This window comes from Pelophylax lessonae (genome assembly GCF_965119305.1).
Source record: "Pelophylax lessonae genome assembly, chromosome: 4".
NCBI lineage: Eukaryota > Metazoa > Chordata > Amphibia > Anura > Ranidae > Pelophylax > Pelophylax lessonae.
Window position 1 is genome coordinate 600,124,213 of NC_138771.1, and position 20,513 is coordinate 600,144,725.

A 20,513-nucleotide genomic window follows, 5' to 3' on the forward strand; every position below is an offset into this window, starting at 1 on the left:
GCATTCCTAAACAGCTTCTGGGCATGCCCAGAAGCTGTTTAGCAGGGGAATGCGGCGTCGCCCGGAAATGACGAGTGGGGCCGGTGCGGCGCATTGATTCCTGGGAGCTATGACGTTTAGCTCCCAGGAATCATCGCGAGGCAGGAAGTGACGGGGTGAGCCGCGGCGCTGGAGGAGGAAGCTGTCATAGGTGAGTATTTACGATCGTCAATAAAAAGGTGAGTAAACAAAAAAAAAAAAAATAACTATCCAATTCCTTTTCAGGTGCGGCATACCTAGCGGAGGGGCACAAAAAAAAAAAATCTTTTTTGTGCCCGGAACTCCGCTTTAAGATCAGAATTAAAGGAAAAACGTGTGTATGGAGATATATATATATAATGTGTGTGTTTCTAATGTTTAAGTGATCACATACCCTCTGTTCTCAGCTGCATAAGGCGCTCAGAGAGGAGATACAGCAGCACACTGACCTTCCCAGTAAATGGCTGTGGGGGGAGGGGGAGGTGTCATCACAAGTCTAGAGAACTGACCACGCTGTGCTTTCATGCTTGGTGTGCTCAGTTTTTAATAAGAAAGCAGAGGAATTGGCAGGAACACCAGGAATTTCCCGTTTAAAAAAGCCATATTAAGAAAACAGGATAATACTTTATACAAGTACATGGTATAGCAGGCAGAGGCCAATAATATGAAATGTTGGGTTTACATAAAGCTGGGTATAAATCCTAACCCGTTGAAGGGCTCATGTAGATCGGAGTTAAATTTATTGCATTTGCCATTTATTTGAAGTGCACATCACAATCGCTGGTCAACAATTTACTTCCGTGGTTCTTTGTGGATAACGGTTCTGAGGCTGTTTGAACTGCTTTTGAGTTGTTTCTTTGGATGTAGCGGTAGCAGGTCTAACAGATTTCCATTTTTTAAAAAAATTGTCAAATGTTGCTCTTTTATTTTTTTTATTCTTTTTTTTTTTTGTTTTTTTTTTCCATTCAAACTTGTGCTTGTTGAGCAGCCCAGCATTCCTATGCAAAAGGCAACAGTGGCATCAGTGAGCCTCACACTTGCCCTACTGTTCAGTTGCCCAACCCACTGTGAGTAGCACTGGGGTAGCTCTGTCTGTTGGCACCTGAATAAAGCTATAGTGAAGGGGTCACTTGTTTTGTGAAAGGGCAGGAACTATTTTGGGGTAGAAATACTCCCAGGCTTCTGCTGGATGATAGAATTTAATTGATTTTACACCACTCAGCCAAAACCTGTGGAGGCATGGACTCCACTAGACCTCTGAAGATATGCTGTGGTATCTGGCTTAAAGCCATCAGTAGCACCTTTGTATTGTAAGTTGCTAGCTAGGGCCGCCATGGAGCTGACTGGTTTTTCACGCACATCTCACAGGTGTTCTTCAAACCATTTTTTGATTCATTGAACTAGGCCACCTTCTATTGCTCCATGGTCCAGTTCTGATGCTCACATGCCCATTGTAGGCATTTTTGGCTGTGGACACGGGTCTGCATTGGCACCCTGACTGTTCTGTGGTTACGCAGCCCCATATGCAACAAACTGCGATGCACTGTGTTCTGACACCTTGCTATCGGAAGCTGCATTGCGTTTTTCAGAAATAATGTGCTATAGTAGCTCTTCTATTGGATCAGACTACACAGGCCAACTTTCATTCCCCAGGTCCATTAGTGAACTTTGGCTCCAAGGGTGGGTGGTGCTTTTAAAAATATTCATGACTATGATAGTTTATTTATCTAACAATACTTCCTGGAATCTTAATGTAGAGATCACTTCCCCTGCCATTGTTGTCGTCATTGAGAGAAACAAATGAGGGGTTTTCACAAGAGCTGCAAAGATATCCACCCTTCAGAACCACAGGATGGCTGTAATCATTGCAGTCCTGAAGTTGTTAGGGTAAATCTTGTGTATTATTTAAGGCACTGCTGCCTGTGACTACCAACTGTCACTTCTACCCTCATGATGTCAGTACTGTGCCGCTTGCTGGGGAGGAATCTGCACTTCATGCATTTCCCTGCTTTATTCATCCTGTGGATCCTTTTCTTTCTGCTGCCTCTCCTTTTTAAAGATTCTGCCTCCAGTTGTCTCACCCCCAGTCTTAGGTAAAGCTCTGACATGTCCGTAATGGGATAAATGTCCTCTTGTAAACACTGTGCCTGTGGTAAGGTTAAAGTCTCTCCTTTTACTTTTAATCTCAGTAGTTTGCAGGCAGATTTTAAAGGTTTCAGAGACTAGGGATGAAGTGGTCTGCTGCTTCTACCTGTAATGTGCTTAGTAAGTCTGAAGTTGGGCTTTAAAGCTAAATTATGGGCTGGTGTAAAATATATGCATACAGTGGACAACCCAGAGATCCACAGCTCAGGTGGGATAATCTGTCCACAGGACAACTATTAGTCGTACACTCCACAAATCGGGCCTTTTATGGAAGAGCAATGAGAAGAAAGCCCATAAGTCCGGTTTCCAATAAGCCATGTGGGGGACATGGCAAACATGTGGAAGAAGGTGATCTGGTCAGATGAGACCAAAATTGAACTTTATGGCATAAAAAAAAAATCTGTGTAGCGGAAAACTAACACTGCACATCACCATGAGCACACCATCCCCACTGTGAAACATGGTGGTGGCAGCATCATGTTGTGGGGGTGATTTTCTTCAGCAGGGACAGGGAAGCTGGTCAGAGTTAATGGGAAGATGGATGGAGCTAAATACAGGGCAACCTTAGAAGAAAATCTGTTAGAGTCTGCAAAAGACTTGAGACTGGGGCGGAGGTTCAGCTTCTAGCAGGACAACGACCCTAAACATACAGCCAGAGCTACAATGGATTGGTTTAGACCAAAGCATATTCATGTTAGATTGGCCCATTTAAAGTCCAGACCTCTTGATATATCTGTTTACACCAAACGTATGTCATTAAAAAGTCAAAGCTTTATTACACAAGTTTAAAAAAAAAGCCTCTTCAAGGCTTTAATTTTTTTTTTTTTTTTTTTTTCATCTGATCGGGTACCTAATACAAAGTGTGTGTGGCTGGATAGCAGGAGAAAAAAATCCCCTTTCCCATGGAGCGAGGGGAAACCAGGGAAGAAGGGGGGGGGGGAGTGGGGTTAGGAAGGAGGAGCGAGAGAGGGAAGGGGAGAAAAAAAATAAACCCAAATACACCACCATACATTTGGACACAGCGTCCAGTGTCATACCTTGTGAGTCTATCACATCTGTTTCTGTTCAAGCTACCGAGGAACATGTAGGCCAGACCCAGAGGTAGGAACATCAAACTATAAAGATGGAATAGGCTGGGCAGCCCCTTCAGGGAGCACCAAAGTACAGCTCAACAAAATCCCCATATAGTTACATGATACTTCATTGAGTCGAGGTATTAATACCAGGGTAGAATATAAATAAAATATATTTATATTAGGGCTATACTAACCTGCATCCATATAGAATACAGAGTATAGAAGCACAGGTTCAAGACTGTGTCTCTCTCAACTGCAGGGAATAAGGATCTCTCCAAGCGGGGCTAGAAAAAGGGAGATTACTAAGAATAAAGAAAAACCAATATATACCGTAGGGCAACCCAAAGATGTATAAGCCGCCCAAAAAAAAGTAAAAGGAGGAATTTCAGTCAAGATGAATAAAGAACACCAGAAGCCCTTCTGCCATTAACTCCTCTGGTGTGAAGAATCCTAAATGGGGCCTTGTGTTTCGGGAGGACCCAGACTCCCAGTAAATCTCCCAAAAATCTCCCCACAGCCAGGCAGTGAGGAACCCTGCTGGAGCAAAGTATAAAGCTGGCCATACACAGATTTATTTTTTCCATTCTGTGTGCAGGATGACACACTGCATGATTTAAAAGCAGTGAGGAAATACAGAAAAATAAAAAATGATGCGGCCCTGATCCCCAGCTGCAGCTGTCCCCCACCGGCTCTACACCAAGAACTGAGTGATCATACACCGCTGATCACTCAGTTCTCTCCACCGCTCTAAGCAGAGAGCTGGAACTGTCAGTCACAGGCTCTCTACTGTCCCACACTCCAGCGCTCACTGGAGTGCAGGGCTGTGGAGGGGAGGGAGCGGCTGGTTCAGGCTCTCAGCGGCATGCCAAAAGTATTAGCCAGCCCCAGGCATCTAGGTTGATCCTAACTATAAAGTCGGGATCTTTTCCCAGTCTGGACCGACTAAGTGACAGCCCATTGTCGACTGAAAATGGGTCACGGAAGTGCAGTCCTGTGATCCATAGAAGTACAGCCAAAAGAGCTTTGGCTGTACTTCTTCTTTTACTCCTTTTAATAGTACATAGTCGGGCTTTAAATCCTAACACACATTGCTAAAGCTAGGTACACCCCGTTATTGTACCACCAGGCTGCATCCACATGTGAGGTGATCGCAGGAATCTTCCCCGCTGTGCTATTGTATTCTGATAGCTGGAATGCCTCTGCTGTCAGAATCGACTGATCAGTGCTGCCGCTGATAAGCTGCAAGATGGAAGTTTTCCTGAAGGACAGTTTGACAGAATACAATCCAACAATCCGCTTCAATGGATTGGAATCAGTAGGGCTACACACAGATCAGAATTCAGCTGGTCCTTGCTGATTTGGTTGATTTTCCATCTATTTGCACCCAACTTTAAAAATGTTTACATTAGAGTGATCTGTTTTACAAAGATTTCTGAGATTAAAGTCTATACAATCTGCTCTAAATTTGTGAGCATTGCTGTATGCCATGTAGCCACCATGTAATTTATTTTGAAGGCCGCCCCTTTCCAGCTCCCATTCTGTGTACAATCTAGGTAAGTGGTGTAAAGTGCTGAGTGGGTGTATATACTATACTAAGTGCTTTATCTGCAGGATGATGACACAAGGTCTTTCTTTCCTCTGTGGATATTTGTATCGGCTTCCTGTTGGTCCTGCGCCCGGGTGAATAATACCCAGAGTGCCTTTTTATCACAGGCCTGACACAGCACATGCCACAAAAACCAGCCATTTGTTTGTTATCCTTGATTGTGACAATCAGAGCTGCTCTGCTGCCTTCCTTCCTCTTTGGTGTCTGCACACTGCGCTTGCTGAGAGCTAAAAATATTTCATTCTATTCCAATGCACAGCACGCTGCCTTTCTTCTCCTTGTTTTCCCAGCCCAACTGCTTTTGTGTCGGTTTTCTGTGATATGTAGCATTTATACCCTACAGTTTTCACCAGAGTTTTTTACTTTTTACTTCTATTTTTTTTTCCTTCCTATTTTAAATGCTTCCTAGTTTATTATGATTTTCACTTGGAAGTTTTTTGTCCCCTGGATGTATAAATTATGAGTAGAGATACTTTTTTTACCCATTTTTTTTAGTGAGTACTGCATGACTGGAGCCCATTCAAACATGTGGCAAAACCATGTGTTAAAGCTGCACTAAAGCCACATTTTTAAAGCCGGTCAACCAGCTTTGAGCGCCCATCATGGATATCACAGTGGGCACCACAATGCAGCACACAGGTGTGGTAGCGTGGTGTAGTAAGAATTAAGCGGCAGGTCTCATTCAGGATGCATTTCCAATTGGCAACCACTTCCATTAGGCAACTTTCACATGGGTTTCCCGGGAGTGGTAAAAACAGGAAGTTGAGTCTTTTTTTTTTTTACCAGCCCCAACCATTCACTAAAAGCTGACGATAATCTCAAGAGGAGGCTGTTCACATGCTGTTGCTGCCATGGTTTGCGGCACACCAGTTTTAACGCAGCATGCAAAATTGACAGGTGGCTCCTATCAAACTCATTCATTCAAGTCCAGGACCAGGGAGAGCCAAATGCATGGGTTGTGGTGCATTTGTTCTATTGAAATTTGCAGTTTTTGCCTAATGGGAGGAGACCCTTCACCCTTCATTGCCTTGCTAGTGGCTCCTTAGCCACACCCTGAAAAGTAGGGATGCACTGAAATTTCGGCCACCAAAATTTTCGGACGAAAATGGGCCTATCCCTTTTCGTCCGAAAATGGGTTAAAAATGCCAAAATTAATGGCCGCCGAGGAAGGAGGAGGGCGCAGGGCATGTTTGAAAAGACGCGCCTCTGGCCGGCCGCCTGCCTTTCAATGATGTCCCTACTACTGCGATCTGCATGAATGAACGGACACTCCGGGGGCGGGAGGGCGGGCGAGCGGCCGCTAATAACTATAACTATGTGAGAGCTTCACTTCACTTCCCTATCAGGCGGGTATCTCCTCTGACAGGGAAGTGAAGGCTCACATAGTTATAGTTATTAGCGGCCGCTTCCCCCGCCCTCCCGCCCCCGGAGTGTCAGTTCATTCACAAGCATCGTCCGCTGACAGGAAAGGGAAGTGAAGGCTCATATAGTTATAGTTATTAGCGGCCGCTCGCCCGCCCTCCCGCCCTCCCGCCCTCCCGCCCGGTGTGTCACTTCATTCATGCACAATTGCACAGATCGTAGTAGTAGTGACCTCACCGGGAGGCGGGCCGCTGGCCAGAGGCGCATCTTTTGAATGAAGGAGTCGGGACACCGGAGGAGCTGAGTGAGTAGGAGAGTGATGCTAAGGCGGGGGGGGGGGGGAGCTCAGGCGAGCTTACCATTGGTATTAGTAATATGCAGCATGATGGGGTTAATGTATTGTCACTGCTGTTCACTGATGCATTAGTGACCGACCAGTGACAGTTAATTAACCCCTTTGTGCTGCATTAATGCAACCAGTATCAGTGCAACCAGTGTTAATTAACACTGATACTGGTTGCACTAATGCAGCACAAAGGGGTTAACTGCCACTGGTTGGTCACTAATGCCCCGTACACACGTGCAGATTATCTGAAGACTTTTTACCAAAACCATATAATATGAGGTCAAACCTAAACACTTTCAATTTGTATGCAATCCGGCAGGCCCTTGCACTACATAGAAAAGTTAAATCTGAAGACAAAAGTCTTCAGATAATCTGCACGTGTGTACGGGGCATTATGCATCAGTGACCAGCAGTGTTCCTCTGGATCAACTGTGGGTATTAGATTGTGTATATATTGGTGGAAATGGATGGATTTTTTTTTTTTTTTATACCGGGAGGCAGCTTTTCGATTATGTGATGGCTGTCCCATTGCCTCCTGATTGCAGTTAGTGACCATGGAGCTGTCAGTGGCAGCTCGGTCAGTGAACTGCGAGTACAGGTCAGTGATTCAAAATGTATTGAAACCAGCTGCAACCAGCATCTTCAGAATGAAGTCCTCATCATGCAGGGTTGCCAGAATGTTCATATATCCAGATATCCAGAACCCTTTGGTTAGGTTGCTGCCTTTAGTAGAATGCGTTGTTGCAGCTGGAAGTCTTTGCACAATTCTTTGATTACTGGCTCCTTGCTTTATAAGGAATTAGCTGATCCCTGGTTTATGTTCAGCATTTTCATGTTTCTCCAGGTGCACCTGTAGTACTTGGAGCTGGTTGTAGATCTGCCGTCAGATCATATACAATGTTCCTAGAACTGATGTGGTGTTACAATGAATGACCTGAAGGTTGTAGAACACACGTGGCTGTGAATGAAGTGAAGTCCATTCACGCAGCTTGTCGTACATCAAACCCGTTGACATTGTGACAGTTGGGCAACACAAGGGTGAACAATGCATAGAGATCTTAAAAGCTTTTCCTCATGGTTGGTTTTTCCATTTTAAACACTTTTTAGGTGTTTTTACAGCAAGTGTGACCGGTATTAAAGGGATTTTTATGGTTTTGTGGTCCAACTTGTAAAAAATGAAGTAGCTGTCAATTTTAAATACACAATGCATGAGAAACTTGTAACAAGTCTTTCAGCAAGTGCCATGTCTGTCCCAGTTCTGCCACATACTGGCTGTGAATGATAATGGAAGCTAAATGAACTTCCTAGGGAGTGTCAGACGGGGACAAAAAAGCGTCTCTCATCACAATGCGCTGAGATAAATTGGACATGGTCAGTATTGATCAGAGATGTATTCTAATCTTTTCAGCGGTCTCCTTCCTTTTTACAGGACAAGGCATTCTGCATCTCCGACTTTGTCCTGTCTATTTCATGTAGTATAGAAATGCCTGCTGGATCCAACAAAGAGTATTTGAATGTTGTCAGGAATTGGGAATAGAGCAACAGAAAGGTGACCCAAGCCCCCCGACATCGTTAGCTGCATTATAACAGTGCATCCCTGTACAGAGGCCTCTTTTCTGTTTCAGTTCAGACTGGCGAGGAAGGAGCCTTTTTTTTTTTTTTTTTTTTTTTAGGTTGCTTTAAATAAAATACATAAATGAAACTGGAAAATTACTCTGCAGCTTTTAGGAAATTTGCTATCTTGTGTGTTACTGAATTGTGTGTGTTTCACAAAGCGAAAAGGTAAATTTTGCCTTTTTAATAAATCAATCCCTGTATGAGGCTTGAGCAAAGATCGCTCCATCCTTCTGGAGAGAAGTGTTACTGAAGGCATTATCTGTGAGAGTACAGTGATCTGTCAGAGGTAATAAATAGATGGACGTGTTAGGGCTCTTTCACACGGTCCGCCTCCGCAGGCGGATCTGTGTTGCTCAGCGGGGATCGATCCGCGATCCCCGCTGAGCCGGGCGGATGACAGCTCCGTCTCCGCTTGCAGAGCGGAGAGGGGGGTGTCTCAGCACCCGCTGCCCTCTATGGGGGATCGGAGGAGAGCGGACCGCTTGTCCGCTCTCATCAGATCCGCTCCGATTACTGAACGGATGGAAAAATAGGGTTTCCATCCAGATTTCAGCACAGGATCGGATGCGGGTGTCAGCAGAGGTGACCTCCGCTGACACCCGCTGCCCCATAGAGCTGCATGGAGGATCCGATCAGATCCGCCTAAAAAACTGTGGCCCTTAGGCTCCTTTCACACGGCCGCTCCGTGTGTCCACAAATCATCCCATCCGTTTGCGGATGATTTGCGGACATAATGTAAGTGAATGGCACTGCGGGTGTCAGCGGAATACCATCCGCTGACACCCGATTTTCCTCCTGTCAGTTCTGTTCTGTTTTTACGAATGGAACAGAACCCCATTTTTCCTTCCGTGTAAAAAACGGAAAGGAAGGAAAATCTGATGTCAGCGGTGTCATCCGCTGACATCCGCAGTGCCATATACTTACATTATGTCCCCATATCATCCGCAAACGGATGGGATGATATGCGGGCACACGGAGCGGATGACAGAAATGTCATCCGCTCCGTGGAAAAAAAAAAAAAAAAAAAAGTCCCGCAGCGGACCTTTCACACGGAGCGGCCGTGTGAAAGGAGCCTAAAAGTAAAGCCTCACCTTGTAAAACGATGCATTCAGGTCAAAATGGAAATGAAAGGCAAAACATTTGTGTATAGATATAATAACATAAATGCTGCTGGGGAGAAGAAAGGGCAGCACACTGTTCTTCCCAGTGAATGGCTGTGCAGGGGAGGCATGTCAGGAGAAGTCTGATCATTGGTATTTTTCCATACCTAGCGTGGTCAGTTTTTAATAGAAAAGCAGGAGGATTGTCAGGAAGTTCCCACAAAAGCAATACAAAGAGAACAGGAGATTTTTTTTTTTTCCCTCATAAGTACAAGCAGGGATACATCAGGAATATGGACTTTTTTAAAATACTGTTACTGAGCATTTCACACTCTGCGTGGGCCGGAGCCATGCCAGCCAGACTGGGCCCCACCCGACCCCCTCCAGCGCCCCCAAGGGAACACACTGCGCTGCAAGGGAGGAAGCGGCCACCCAGTACCCAGCCCACTAGACAACCACATACATAGAACTGCACCACCAGAATGACAAGGAACCGTTGACAAGGCAGATCCAAACAATGGCCACAACAAGTGGTAGCAGGGGGCAGTAACGGCCCAGGGTAACCACATCATCAATTTTTTTTTTTTTTGGATATTGAAGGATGTTGGACAGGAGGTGGCTGACAGGGCCACAGACGTAGCAACTTTGATATAGTGTTTATTCAGCTTAATATTTCCTTCACTGTAGGTGCTATGTGATCACTTTACCTTTCCTACACTCCGAAATTAACTCGTAACACCCGGAAATTAACTCAACCTCTAACTGTAAAATCATCCCCAAAACGTACTACTTCTACTGCGCCCATGCAGGAAGTGAACAGTTGCACACCGGATCCCCTGCTGTGACCCGCGCCAAAGTTAAGTCCTGTACACACGATCAGATTATCGAACGATCGGTAGCCCGTTTTTTGTGGCATGCTGGTCTGATGTGGAAAGTGAAGAGGTTATTTTCATATGAATTTTCCCGTACGACAGAATTCTACTTCAGAAGTGATGTCATGTGTTGGATTGCTTTGTATGTGTTCTTTCTCTCTGAGCATGCCTCGTCTTGCTCTTAAGATTTTTTTTTTCCATCGAAATCTGTACTAATGAGATGAAAATCGGACGTTGTTTTGACGGACGACAAATTATATAGCCTGCACATAAGGATTTTGTCAGCTGAAAAGTCAGTCGGCCGTCGAAAGCACCATACTAACAATCCGAAAATCGACAGATCGGTCGTCGGACGAAATTTCCCTACAGATTTTCTTATCGTGTGTACGGGCCTTGTGAACCCAGCCTCGAGGTGGATGGGGGGGGGGGAGGGGGGGTTGGAATTGCCCCTGCTGAGCCTTTGTGTTCTGATGCAGAAGAGACTTCCCGCCATCAGAATACACTGACTAGCACTTCTGGCTGTAGCTAGTGGCTCTTATCATGCAGAAATTGTCCAAAAGGTTAATTGTACAGGTGTCGATCAGTAGATTGACTTCTGTACCACCAGCCTGCCCATAAAGGCTTGAAAATTTGGCTGATCTATGTATGGCCGGCTTTAATGTAGAGATTTGTTCATCAGTTGCTGTAGGCAGAGTAGATCAGATAATGCAGTGACCCGGCCAGTCCACTTAGGTTGGGTAGCACATGAGGAGTGCATTTTGTTTTTCAATGGGTCAGTCAGCTCATACACTTGTATTGTGATGGGGAGATGTAAATGCATCCATTGTGTAGCACTGCATAGTCTGATTAAGAGCTTGTGTATAGAAGGAGCGAATAGCCCTGCACAGGGGCTGTTCCCGGTAAAATAGATTTTTCTTGCAAGGTTCTGCTTTAAGATATAACATTTACGTCATGTATTTGTTTACATGATTATTTAGGGAACACTGGTGAGACTTAACATTTCCTTTGTAAGAATTACCATAGGCTTAGTTTGTATTGAGTGGGCTCCAGGAAGTTCACTACACAAAAGAAATGTGATTGGTCACTGAGCCGGATAGGTGGTGGCATTACCTGATACATTGTCTGACCAGTATTTTATCTCCTGTGATTTTTCTGCAGAGATTTCCTTCCCCGTGGATCTGGAATAGTTACACGTCGTCCACTCATCCTTCAACTCATCTTTTCAAAAACAGGTAAGTCTCTGCTACATCTCTCTCTTCATATATTAGGGGACTTACAAAATATATACTGTAGTTAATGGATGTCCATTGGCTACTTGGGACAGGGCTTAACAAATTTGCCTTGAATCTGGGGGCCAGCCAAAAAAATTAGGAGCCAGTGTGCTTTTTTTTTTTTTTTTTTTTTTTTTTTCACCCCCTTCATGACCCGGACAATTTTATGCATTCTATGTATAAGGATAAAAAAAAAACTTTCTGTGTGTAGCAGCCACTCCTTAGCCCCCTTAATACTTACCTCGACTGTCGGACTCTCCCTCCTGATTGGCTGAGACACAGCCACGGCGCCATTGGCTGCTTTTAATTGAGACAAGTACACACTATAGAGGGACATGCTTTGTTCATTTTTCATGTCTGAGGTTTAAAACTATTTTAATTGGAGTATCAGAGTGGGTGGGGCTTTGCATGGTATGATTTAGGGGCAACCCAAGCATGTTTTTTGCCAGGGTCCAATCAACTGTGGTTCGTAGCTGCTCTGCTGCATTGTGAACACAGGAGATGGCCTGCTTCGCATTTCTTCAGTGAATGAAAATCGTTCTGATTGGAAGAGGTGGAGAGGCGGGGTGGTGATGTCACAATGGTGTCTGCGCCAAGCAGGGAAACTCCTGTGTTCAGTGAGCAGCAGGGCATTTGCTTGCCATGGGGTCCAAAACTAGTGGATGATTTCCAGCTTCCAGAGAGATCAGCCAGGTAGGGTTTATACAGTTACATTGGTAATCAAGGGTGACCTATGTAACACTGTAAAAATATCCATACCTGGAATTTCATCTTTAAATCTCCAGTATACTGTAAGTTAAAACTGACATTTTCTTCTCTCCTTTATGGGTAGATCATGTCCTGCTGGTCATGTGACTGTGCTCTGCATTACATTATGTTCTCTCGTCGTCCTGGAGAAGAGGTCCTCTTCAGACGTGGCAATTTTATTATAACCTGCATTTATTATATAAAACATTGCTTGTCAGCCTATATGGAGAGCACGTTTGTGTGGAATCCATGGCAACCAGCCAGATTCTTTACTCTTCTTTTATTGCATGGTTCAGTATTAGAGGTTGTAAAAAAAAAAAAAAAAAAAACCTGAAAGCCAAAGGCATAATGAGCTAGTATGCAATACTTACCTTAGAACGAAGCCCCTGCACTGACACAGCCGACATTTTCAGCCGTCCTACTTCCTGGTTGGCGTCCTCCGGCCATCTGATTGGCCGGAGGCGCGATGACATCACTCCTACGCATGCGCGCGGGAGCTGCTGTTCACGGCACAGGGCTCTGGGAACGGCACGGGTGGCTGTTCCTTCAGAGCACATGCATCGATGACGTCATCGGCTTCATGAAAAGTAAATCTCTCCTAAACCAGTGCAAGTTTAGGAGATAATTACAGTACCTATAGGTAAGCCTATAATGAGGCTTACCTTTAGGTACAACTTACACAGGGGGGGGGGGGGGTTTACAACCTCTTTAAGTCCTAATGAAGGTTGCCTGCGTCTTCAGTGCTGTTTGGGAGCAGATTTTGGTAAAGAAAAGGGCAAAAAGCTGCAATTTCTTCCTGCATAGGATGTCGGTTTTAATCTGCCTAGTCAAGAGTAAGGACCTAGTTCCTTGCTGGGATCTCTGGTCTTGGCAAAGTGTTTTTTTTTTTTCTAGGTGATTTTTCTAGACTGTTTATTTTTTCTTGTGAGATCTACAAGAGCTCTGCTCTGCAGGCCACTATTTTCTTGTAGCCTCAAGTGCTGAGGAGGTCGACTATCTTAGTACACCCGGAATGGCCATTTTGTATTGGTTCTCTTAGGAATCGGAATGGGAGTTCCTGGATGCGTTTTTTTTTTTTTTTTTTTGTGGGTGGAGCCCCTCCCTATACCCTGGATTGTTTCTCAGATCCTTCCTCCTTTGGATCGAGCTGCTGCTGACACGTGCTGTGCAGATGTTCTGGGCCTCCTGCTGCATCTGTGGTACAATGAGTCTGGGGGTCTCTCTCTCTGCTGGGCGTCTCCAGCGCGCTTGCCTAACCTCCGTGGGGTGCTTTTTTTTTTTTTTTTTTTTTTTTTTTTTTTGTCACTTTTTTCAGCCTTTGCTGATGGGTTCCCCTGGTGCAACATGGACGCTACAGACTTTGTGCCCCCACGGGGAGGCCGAAGGGCCCTCCGGACCCCAGCTATCTACAGATGCAATTTCGGCAGTCCTGGAAGCATTTGTTTCCTGGGTAGAGGTGGCCTTTAAAGGGTGAGTTGCTAAGAAACACCCTCTGCCTACCCCAGCCTCATCTGATGTCTCAGTTTCTGAGTCTGATTCAGCCACCGCAGACGCGGGGCTCCATGCCGGGTCCGCTACCTCGTGCCCTGTCTCCTCTGATGGTGAGGATGACATTTTTACCTCTACTGCCACGCAAGATAAGGTTCTGGTGGACGCACTAGTCGTTTCTATCCATGCGACCGTAAAAATGGAGGACGCAGCTGCGACTGAGGCGCAGGTTACGTTTCGCACTCACAAGCTATCCAGAGCAGCAAAAGTTTTTCCCTGTACCGTGTATTTTGACGCCATGCTCAAAGAATGGGTCCGCCCAAAGCGTTCCTCTGGGTGCCTAAGCGGATTGCTGCCCTTTTGAGGATTCCCTAATAAAGAAGTGGACTGTACCACCTACGGTGGACTCTCCGGTCTCCAGGCTGAATAAAGCTACCGTGATTCCAGTGGAGGATTCCCCTTCCTTTAAGGATCCGGAGGCTAGGAAGGCGGAGTCTGACTTGCAGTATGTACTCCCTGGCGCAGTCTGCGGGGAGACCGGTGTTTATGGTTGCCCTTGTCAGTCAAACATTGACTGAATGGGCTAGGTTACTATGCCGTGACCTGGAGGGGAGACAAGTCCCTCCTGCCTTTTGAGGCGCTGTTAGACCAGCTGGTGCAGGGGCTGCAATTTGTTTGCAATGTCGCGCTGGACACTTTTCCCATATTGGGCCACTGTCTGTTTCGGCAGCGGTCCTCCGGGGTATACTTTGGCCAAAGTGCTGGTCTGCGGATCAAACTTCAAGGAAGACCTTGACTGATCCGCCTTTTCAAGGAGATTGCCTGTTTGGAGCTACCCTGAATGACTTCATTAAGGGTCTTACGGGGGGGAAGAGTACCTTTTTTTTTTTTTTTTTTTTTTTTTTTTTTTTCCCCCCCCCCCCCGTCGTAGACGGGGGCCCTCCTTTTCAGCACACAAGAAGTTTTTTCATCCCTCAGGATCAGTCGATAAGGCAAAGCCTTTCAAGGCTCCCTCGGGTGGTTCTATGCGACCCTTGTCTGGCAAACAAAAGTGGTTTCTGCAGACAAGACCACCTTGGCCTGAAGGTGCTCCCTCACCCGTATCAGGGGTGGGGAGCGTCTTTGCCGATTTCCTGGCCTGTGGCAATCCCAGATACCAGACAAATGGGTTCAGTAGGTCATACGGTCTGGATACAAGATGGAATTTTCGATCCATTCCTCCAGTAAGGTTTTTTCCCCTCCAATGTGCGACTGTCCCTGGATCGTTTGCTGGCGCTCTCTGTGGCAGTGCGGATCGTCTTCAGGGCTTTTATTCAAACCTGATCATTTCCCAAGAAGGAGGGCAAGGTGTGTCCAATTCTAGACCTGAAAGAACTAAACTGCTTCGTGCGAATTCACAAGTTCTCTGCAGGTTGTCTGCTCAAGGAGTCTTGTCCCTGGAGGAATCCAGGTTACCGATCAATGTTCTGGAGCTGAGAACGATCTGGCTTTGCCTGGTCCACTGGACTGAGTACCTGCAGGGTTTTCCATTGCGCATTCAATTGGACAATGCCACGGCCGTGGCTTATGTCAATCACCAAGGGGGCACCAAAAGTGGCCTTGGAAGTGGCAGGCATCCTTTATTGGGTGGAATGCTTTGTTCCAGCTCTCTCCGATCACATTCTAGGAGTGGAAAATTGGCAGGTGGATTACCTCAGTCGACAGGTCATGGATGCAGGGGAATGGTCCCTCGGTGTTCCGGCAGTTGTGCCTTCGTTGGGGCACTCCAGATGTAGATCTGTTGGCGTCTCGGGTCAACAGAAAAGTACAGAGGTTTGTGGTCCGCTCCCGGGACCCCTCTGGCAGATGCTGCAGACGCGCTGGTGGCCCCATGGGGTCAGTATCAGCTGCTGTCTGCCATTCCTCATCTCAAAGTTGCTGCCAAGACTTCTTCACAGGATCGAGGCGGAAGGGATTCCAGTCATTCTTGTGGCTCCAGACTGGCCTTGCTGAACTTGGTACGCTGACCTGGTCAGGCTAGTCGCAAACGCTCCTTGGAGACTTCCTCCCAGGGAGAATTTACTGTCTCAAGGGCCAATCGTCCATCCTGCTTTAGGGTCGCTGCTGGCTTTGACGGCTTGGCTGTTGGAAACCAGGTGCTGAAGGACAGGAGATTGTCTGTCTGCTTCAGAGATTCCCACTCTGTTTAAAGCGAGGGAAGCGACTTCTAGGAAGAGTTATCATCGTATGTGGAAGTCGTATATTGCGTGGTGTTCTCATGGGGCTCCCCCTCGCTCTTAAGCTGGATACACACTATACATTTTTTATTAGATTTCCTTTAGATTTACCTTCAACTATGTAGTGCAAGGGCCTGCCTGACTGCATACAAATTGAAAGTGTTTAGATTTGACCTCATATTATATGGTTTTGGTAAATCTAAAAAAAAAAAATCTAAAGACCATTGTATAGTGTGTATGGCCCATTACTCAGTTCGGATCTTGGCTTTCCTTCAACGGGGAGTAGATCAAAAGTTGGCCTTGAGTACTATCAAGGGTCAGGTTTCAGCCTTGGCAGTTTTCTTCCAAAGGCCATTGGCCACCCATTCCCTGGTGCGTAACTTCATCCAGGTGGTGCGACACTTGGTACCTCTGGTGCGACCTCCGTTGCCATCCTGGGATCTTAATTTGGTGCTGTCGGTTCTTCAGAAACCTCCTTTTTTAAAAGTATTCGGAAGATTCCCCTGCTTGCCTTTATCCCAGAAGGTTGCCTTTTTGGTGGCTATCACTTCTGCGTGCAGGGTGTCGGAACTGGCGGCTTTGTCCTGTCGTTCTCCCTACCTGGTGGTTCACAGGGATAAAGTGGTACTTCATCCGGATCCATCGTTCCTTCCGAAGGTGGTTTCCAGTTTCCACTTAAATGAGGACATTGTGTTACCTTCTTTGTGTCCTAAGCCAAAACATCCTAAGGAATTCGCGCTGCATACTCTGGATGTGGTTCAAAAATCAGATTCGCTCTTTGTACTCACGGATGGTCCCAAGAAAGGGCAGCCTGCGTCTACTGCGACTATTTCCAGATGGATCAGACAGCTGTGCAGGCTTATTCAATTAAGGGTCAGGTTCCACCTTTCCCTGTTAAAGCGGAGTTCCACCCAAAAGTGGAACTTCCGCTTTAGGGAGTCCTGACCCCCTGACATGCCACATTTGGCATGTCATTTTTTCGGGGGAGGAGCGGGTACCTAGTTTTGACAGGTACCCGCTCCCACTTCCGCTCGGAGCGCCGCGGCGCCTTGAGCGGAAGTTCTCCTCTCCCCCTCCCTCCCTGCAATCTTCTGGGACATGTCAAAGGTCCCAGAAGATTGCCGGCCAATCACGGCGCGCAACTCGCGCATGCGCAGTGGGTACCCGGCTGTGAAGCCGCAAACTGTCACAGCCGGGTGCCCACAGCAGTGATGCCAAGGGAGAGGATCGAGGCTTCGGGCGGCCGCATCGCTGGACCGTTGGACAGGTGGGTGAATGGCTGGAACTCCGCATTAAGGCGCATTCTACTCGGGCGCTTAGTGCTTCCTTGGCTTTTCGCCATCAGGCATCTTTGCTTCAGGTTTGCAAGGCGGCTACCTGGTCGTCTGTTCATACCTTTTTGGCTGCAAAGTTTTGCCGGCTGCTGTTTAGGGGGCTTTTTGCCCTTCCTTGAGGGTGTTTACGGTTTGTTTCAGGTGGGCCTCATCTTGTTGTTCTGATGAGTACTGTGTTGGCTGTGTTTTAGCTTTGGGGACTTGTCTTTTCTGCTGTTCCCGCCCCTCATTTTATGGCACTGCTATGGGACGTCCCTACTGATATGCATCAGAGACTACGTCCGTCAATGAACTATATAGAGGAAACTGGATTTTGGACTTACCGTAAAATCCTTTTCTCAAGTTGATGGATGCAGTCTCCCCCCCCCCCCCCCCCTCCTCTATTTTTAGCTGGGTTGGTATTATTTCTCTGACACTGCTTTGATACAAAACTGACATCCTATGCAGGAAGAGAGAGGGTATACCTCCTGGGACTGACCATGGGCATAGCCAGAACTTTTCTTTCTGTCTAGTGTCCCACTCCTGTAGGGGGCAGTATAACCCTACTGATATCCATCAGAGACTGCGCCCGTCAATGAACTTAAGAAAAAGATTTTACAGTAAGTAAAAAATCCAGTTATTGCAAATTGCAGGGATCAAACACATTGAGTTGATTAGTAAATATATTAGGTTTTATAGCTTTGGCTTTTTTTTTTTTTTTTTTCTTAAAGCGGATGTAAACCCTCACATGTACCAGTGAAGTGAACCGCCTCTGATGATACACATAGATGAAACAAATCCTCCTACATAAATTTTACTTGTATACGAGCGGTCTTCAGGTTTCTAAACTGTTTAGAAAGTGCACATCCTCTTAGAATTTTCTCTTCCTGATTTACCAGTGGGAGGGAAATTTGGCCATACACTAAGACAGCTGATCAGAGGAAAGACACACCCCCTATCTACATAGGCAGAAACATGCATATCTGTGCTGTGAATAGACCAGCTCTCTGCTTATCTATTTAAAGCCACCCCCCCCCCTCCGACACAAAGTTCAACCTGGTTTTATCTCAGTTGGCGGAGAACTTGTCATAAGTTATCATGCTGATAACAGAAGAACGGAGCAGGAGAAAGCCACTGAAGTTAGGAATTTGAAGAGGGATAAGTAAACGCTACAGATAGATGTGCCCAGGTCAAATTTCATGAATCTGGTTTACATCATCTTTACATCAGCATTAGCTGCATTAAGATGAAAACACCTTCCACTAACGTTTTTGTGCTGTGAAATCACTTTGAACCCTCCTAGCATTTCTAACTGTGGCCATCTTGAGTAAGGATAGATGATTCACGATGTAACCTTTTTACCTGGAATATGTCTGCCCTTAGCTCAATCATGCAGGAAGGAGGGTGTGCGTAGCCGAGAATTCCTCTCCTCCAGATGTAAGTTTAGGAGAAAAAAAATGCCCATGAATCCTCCTGGGATGTATGACCTAATTTTGGCCTAGGCCAGAAACCAGGAAGCAAATGAAGAAATGTTAAAAAAAAAAAAAAAAAAAAAGTTTGCCTTTTTTCTATATATTTACTAATGTTAGCAGCATATAGATTAATAATTGTTAAAGGAGATGTACAGCCAAAGCTCATTTGGCTGTACATCTCTTATGGATCACAGGATTTCAATTCCTCTTGCACTCCTGTGACCTAATTTTAGCAGAGAGCGGGCTCAAGTGTGTTTGATCGCTTGGTTCTCGGTGCAGAGGTGCCAGGGGACCGATGCTGCATCCACCTAGGTAAGTACAATGGAAAAAACATTCCCATGCATCTCCTTTTAATGTTGATTAGGAGAGTGAAGTTCCACTTCAATGTTTTATGTGATTATAAAAGAAAATGCATGCTTCTTCTGTTTCTATTGTTAAAACACCTGAAAAGGTACTAAGGTTAAAACCAGTATGCCATAAACAGCCTATTATTGAAACCTCCATCCAAAAGTGAAGGCAGTCTAAAAATAATCCAGTCATCTATACATAGATGTTCCTATATATAGAGTTGTCTAACGCAGGACTGAAAGTGCAGTTCTTGGCTGTGATATATAGGTAGGATAGAATACTAGTCTTCTGATGTCTCCTGTCCCCAATAGCAGATGCACCTTCCTTGCTTAACCCGTGCAAATGCAGTCTCCTATCCTCTCTACAGCAAACACATGGGACAGCAAGGCATTTAAATCCCACTGCCTGGTCCGGTGCTAATAAACATGCTGCAGAAACAAAGCACCACTGATTGTGCAGACTGCTGCTCTTCTTACTGAAAGGATGTTTATTTTACGCCCCAGAAACTTCAAAGGGATATAACAATCCCATTATATTTGTGATCTCCCAACTCGGGTTTCTCCTGGCATGACTTCTTCAGGTGATGCTTTTGGTCGGAATGTTTTTTCTTTTAGCCATAAAGTAGAACTGAAGGCAAATAAAAAAAAAAAAATTATATATATATATATATATATATATATATATATATATATATATATATATATATATATATATATATATATATATATATATATATATATATATATATATATATATATAATATAATATAATATAATATAATATAATATATAATATATAATATAATATAATATAATATAATATAATATAATATAATATAATATAATATAATATAATATAATATAATATATAATATAATATAATATAATATAATATAATATAATATAATATATAATATAATATAATTTTTTTTTTTTAGGGCTATACCAATATCAATTGCGGCCTTGTGAGCTGCTTTGGTAGGCTTCAGGCAGTGCACGGTGATGATCCCAAATTGACCAAGGGAACAAAAATTATTTACACAAAAAGTAAAGTAGTGATGGGAAAAAAAAACGTATTAGCTCTGATATGCGTCAGTAACCAAATGTAATCACAGTGGTGCTGCATTTTCAGCACAATTCTAGGTGCATAATACATATACCACTATTAAACCAATATTATTGGCCTGTATAGTCTCTTAAGCCTACATTTTATAGAAGACACAAGATATTTTTGTGAAAAATCACCAGTGTGTGGTCCTACTTCATCCAATTTTCTGAGACCACCACCAGATGTACTCCCACTTGACGACATGACCTCATGTAATATTCGGGGTCACAGACAGCTTTTGGTCCTTCCAGTGGACCAGTTGATATCCTCTAGGTGTTAATGGAACCATCCACTGTTACTGGGAATCTTTCGTCGTTGTCTTCTTTTTTTGGCCTTTCAATATCCCTCTCCTTGCTTTCCAGCCAGTAATCTCTCTTCTAGGCACTCTCTTCTAGGCACTCTCTAGCTC

The 20,513-nt window shown here is 45.1% G+C and overlaps 1 protein-coding gene across 2 annotated transcripts in view; it reads left to right on the top strand.

The window, feature by feature from the left end:
- The window catches only part of DNM2 (dynamin 2), a 256,519-nt gene that overhangs the window by 60,212 nt on the left and 175,794 nt on the right, over positions 1 to 20,513 (top strand). For both annotated transcript variants that reach the window (XM_082254569.1, XM_082254568.1), the window contains exon 2: positions 11,301 to 11,374. In XM_082254569.1, coding sequence (XP_082110695.1) covers positions 11,301 to 11,374 — 74 coding nt within the window. The remainder of the gene's footprint in view (positions 1 to 11,300; positions 11,375 to 20,513) is intronic.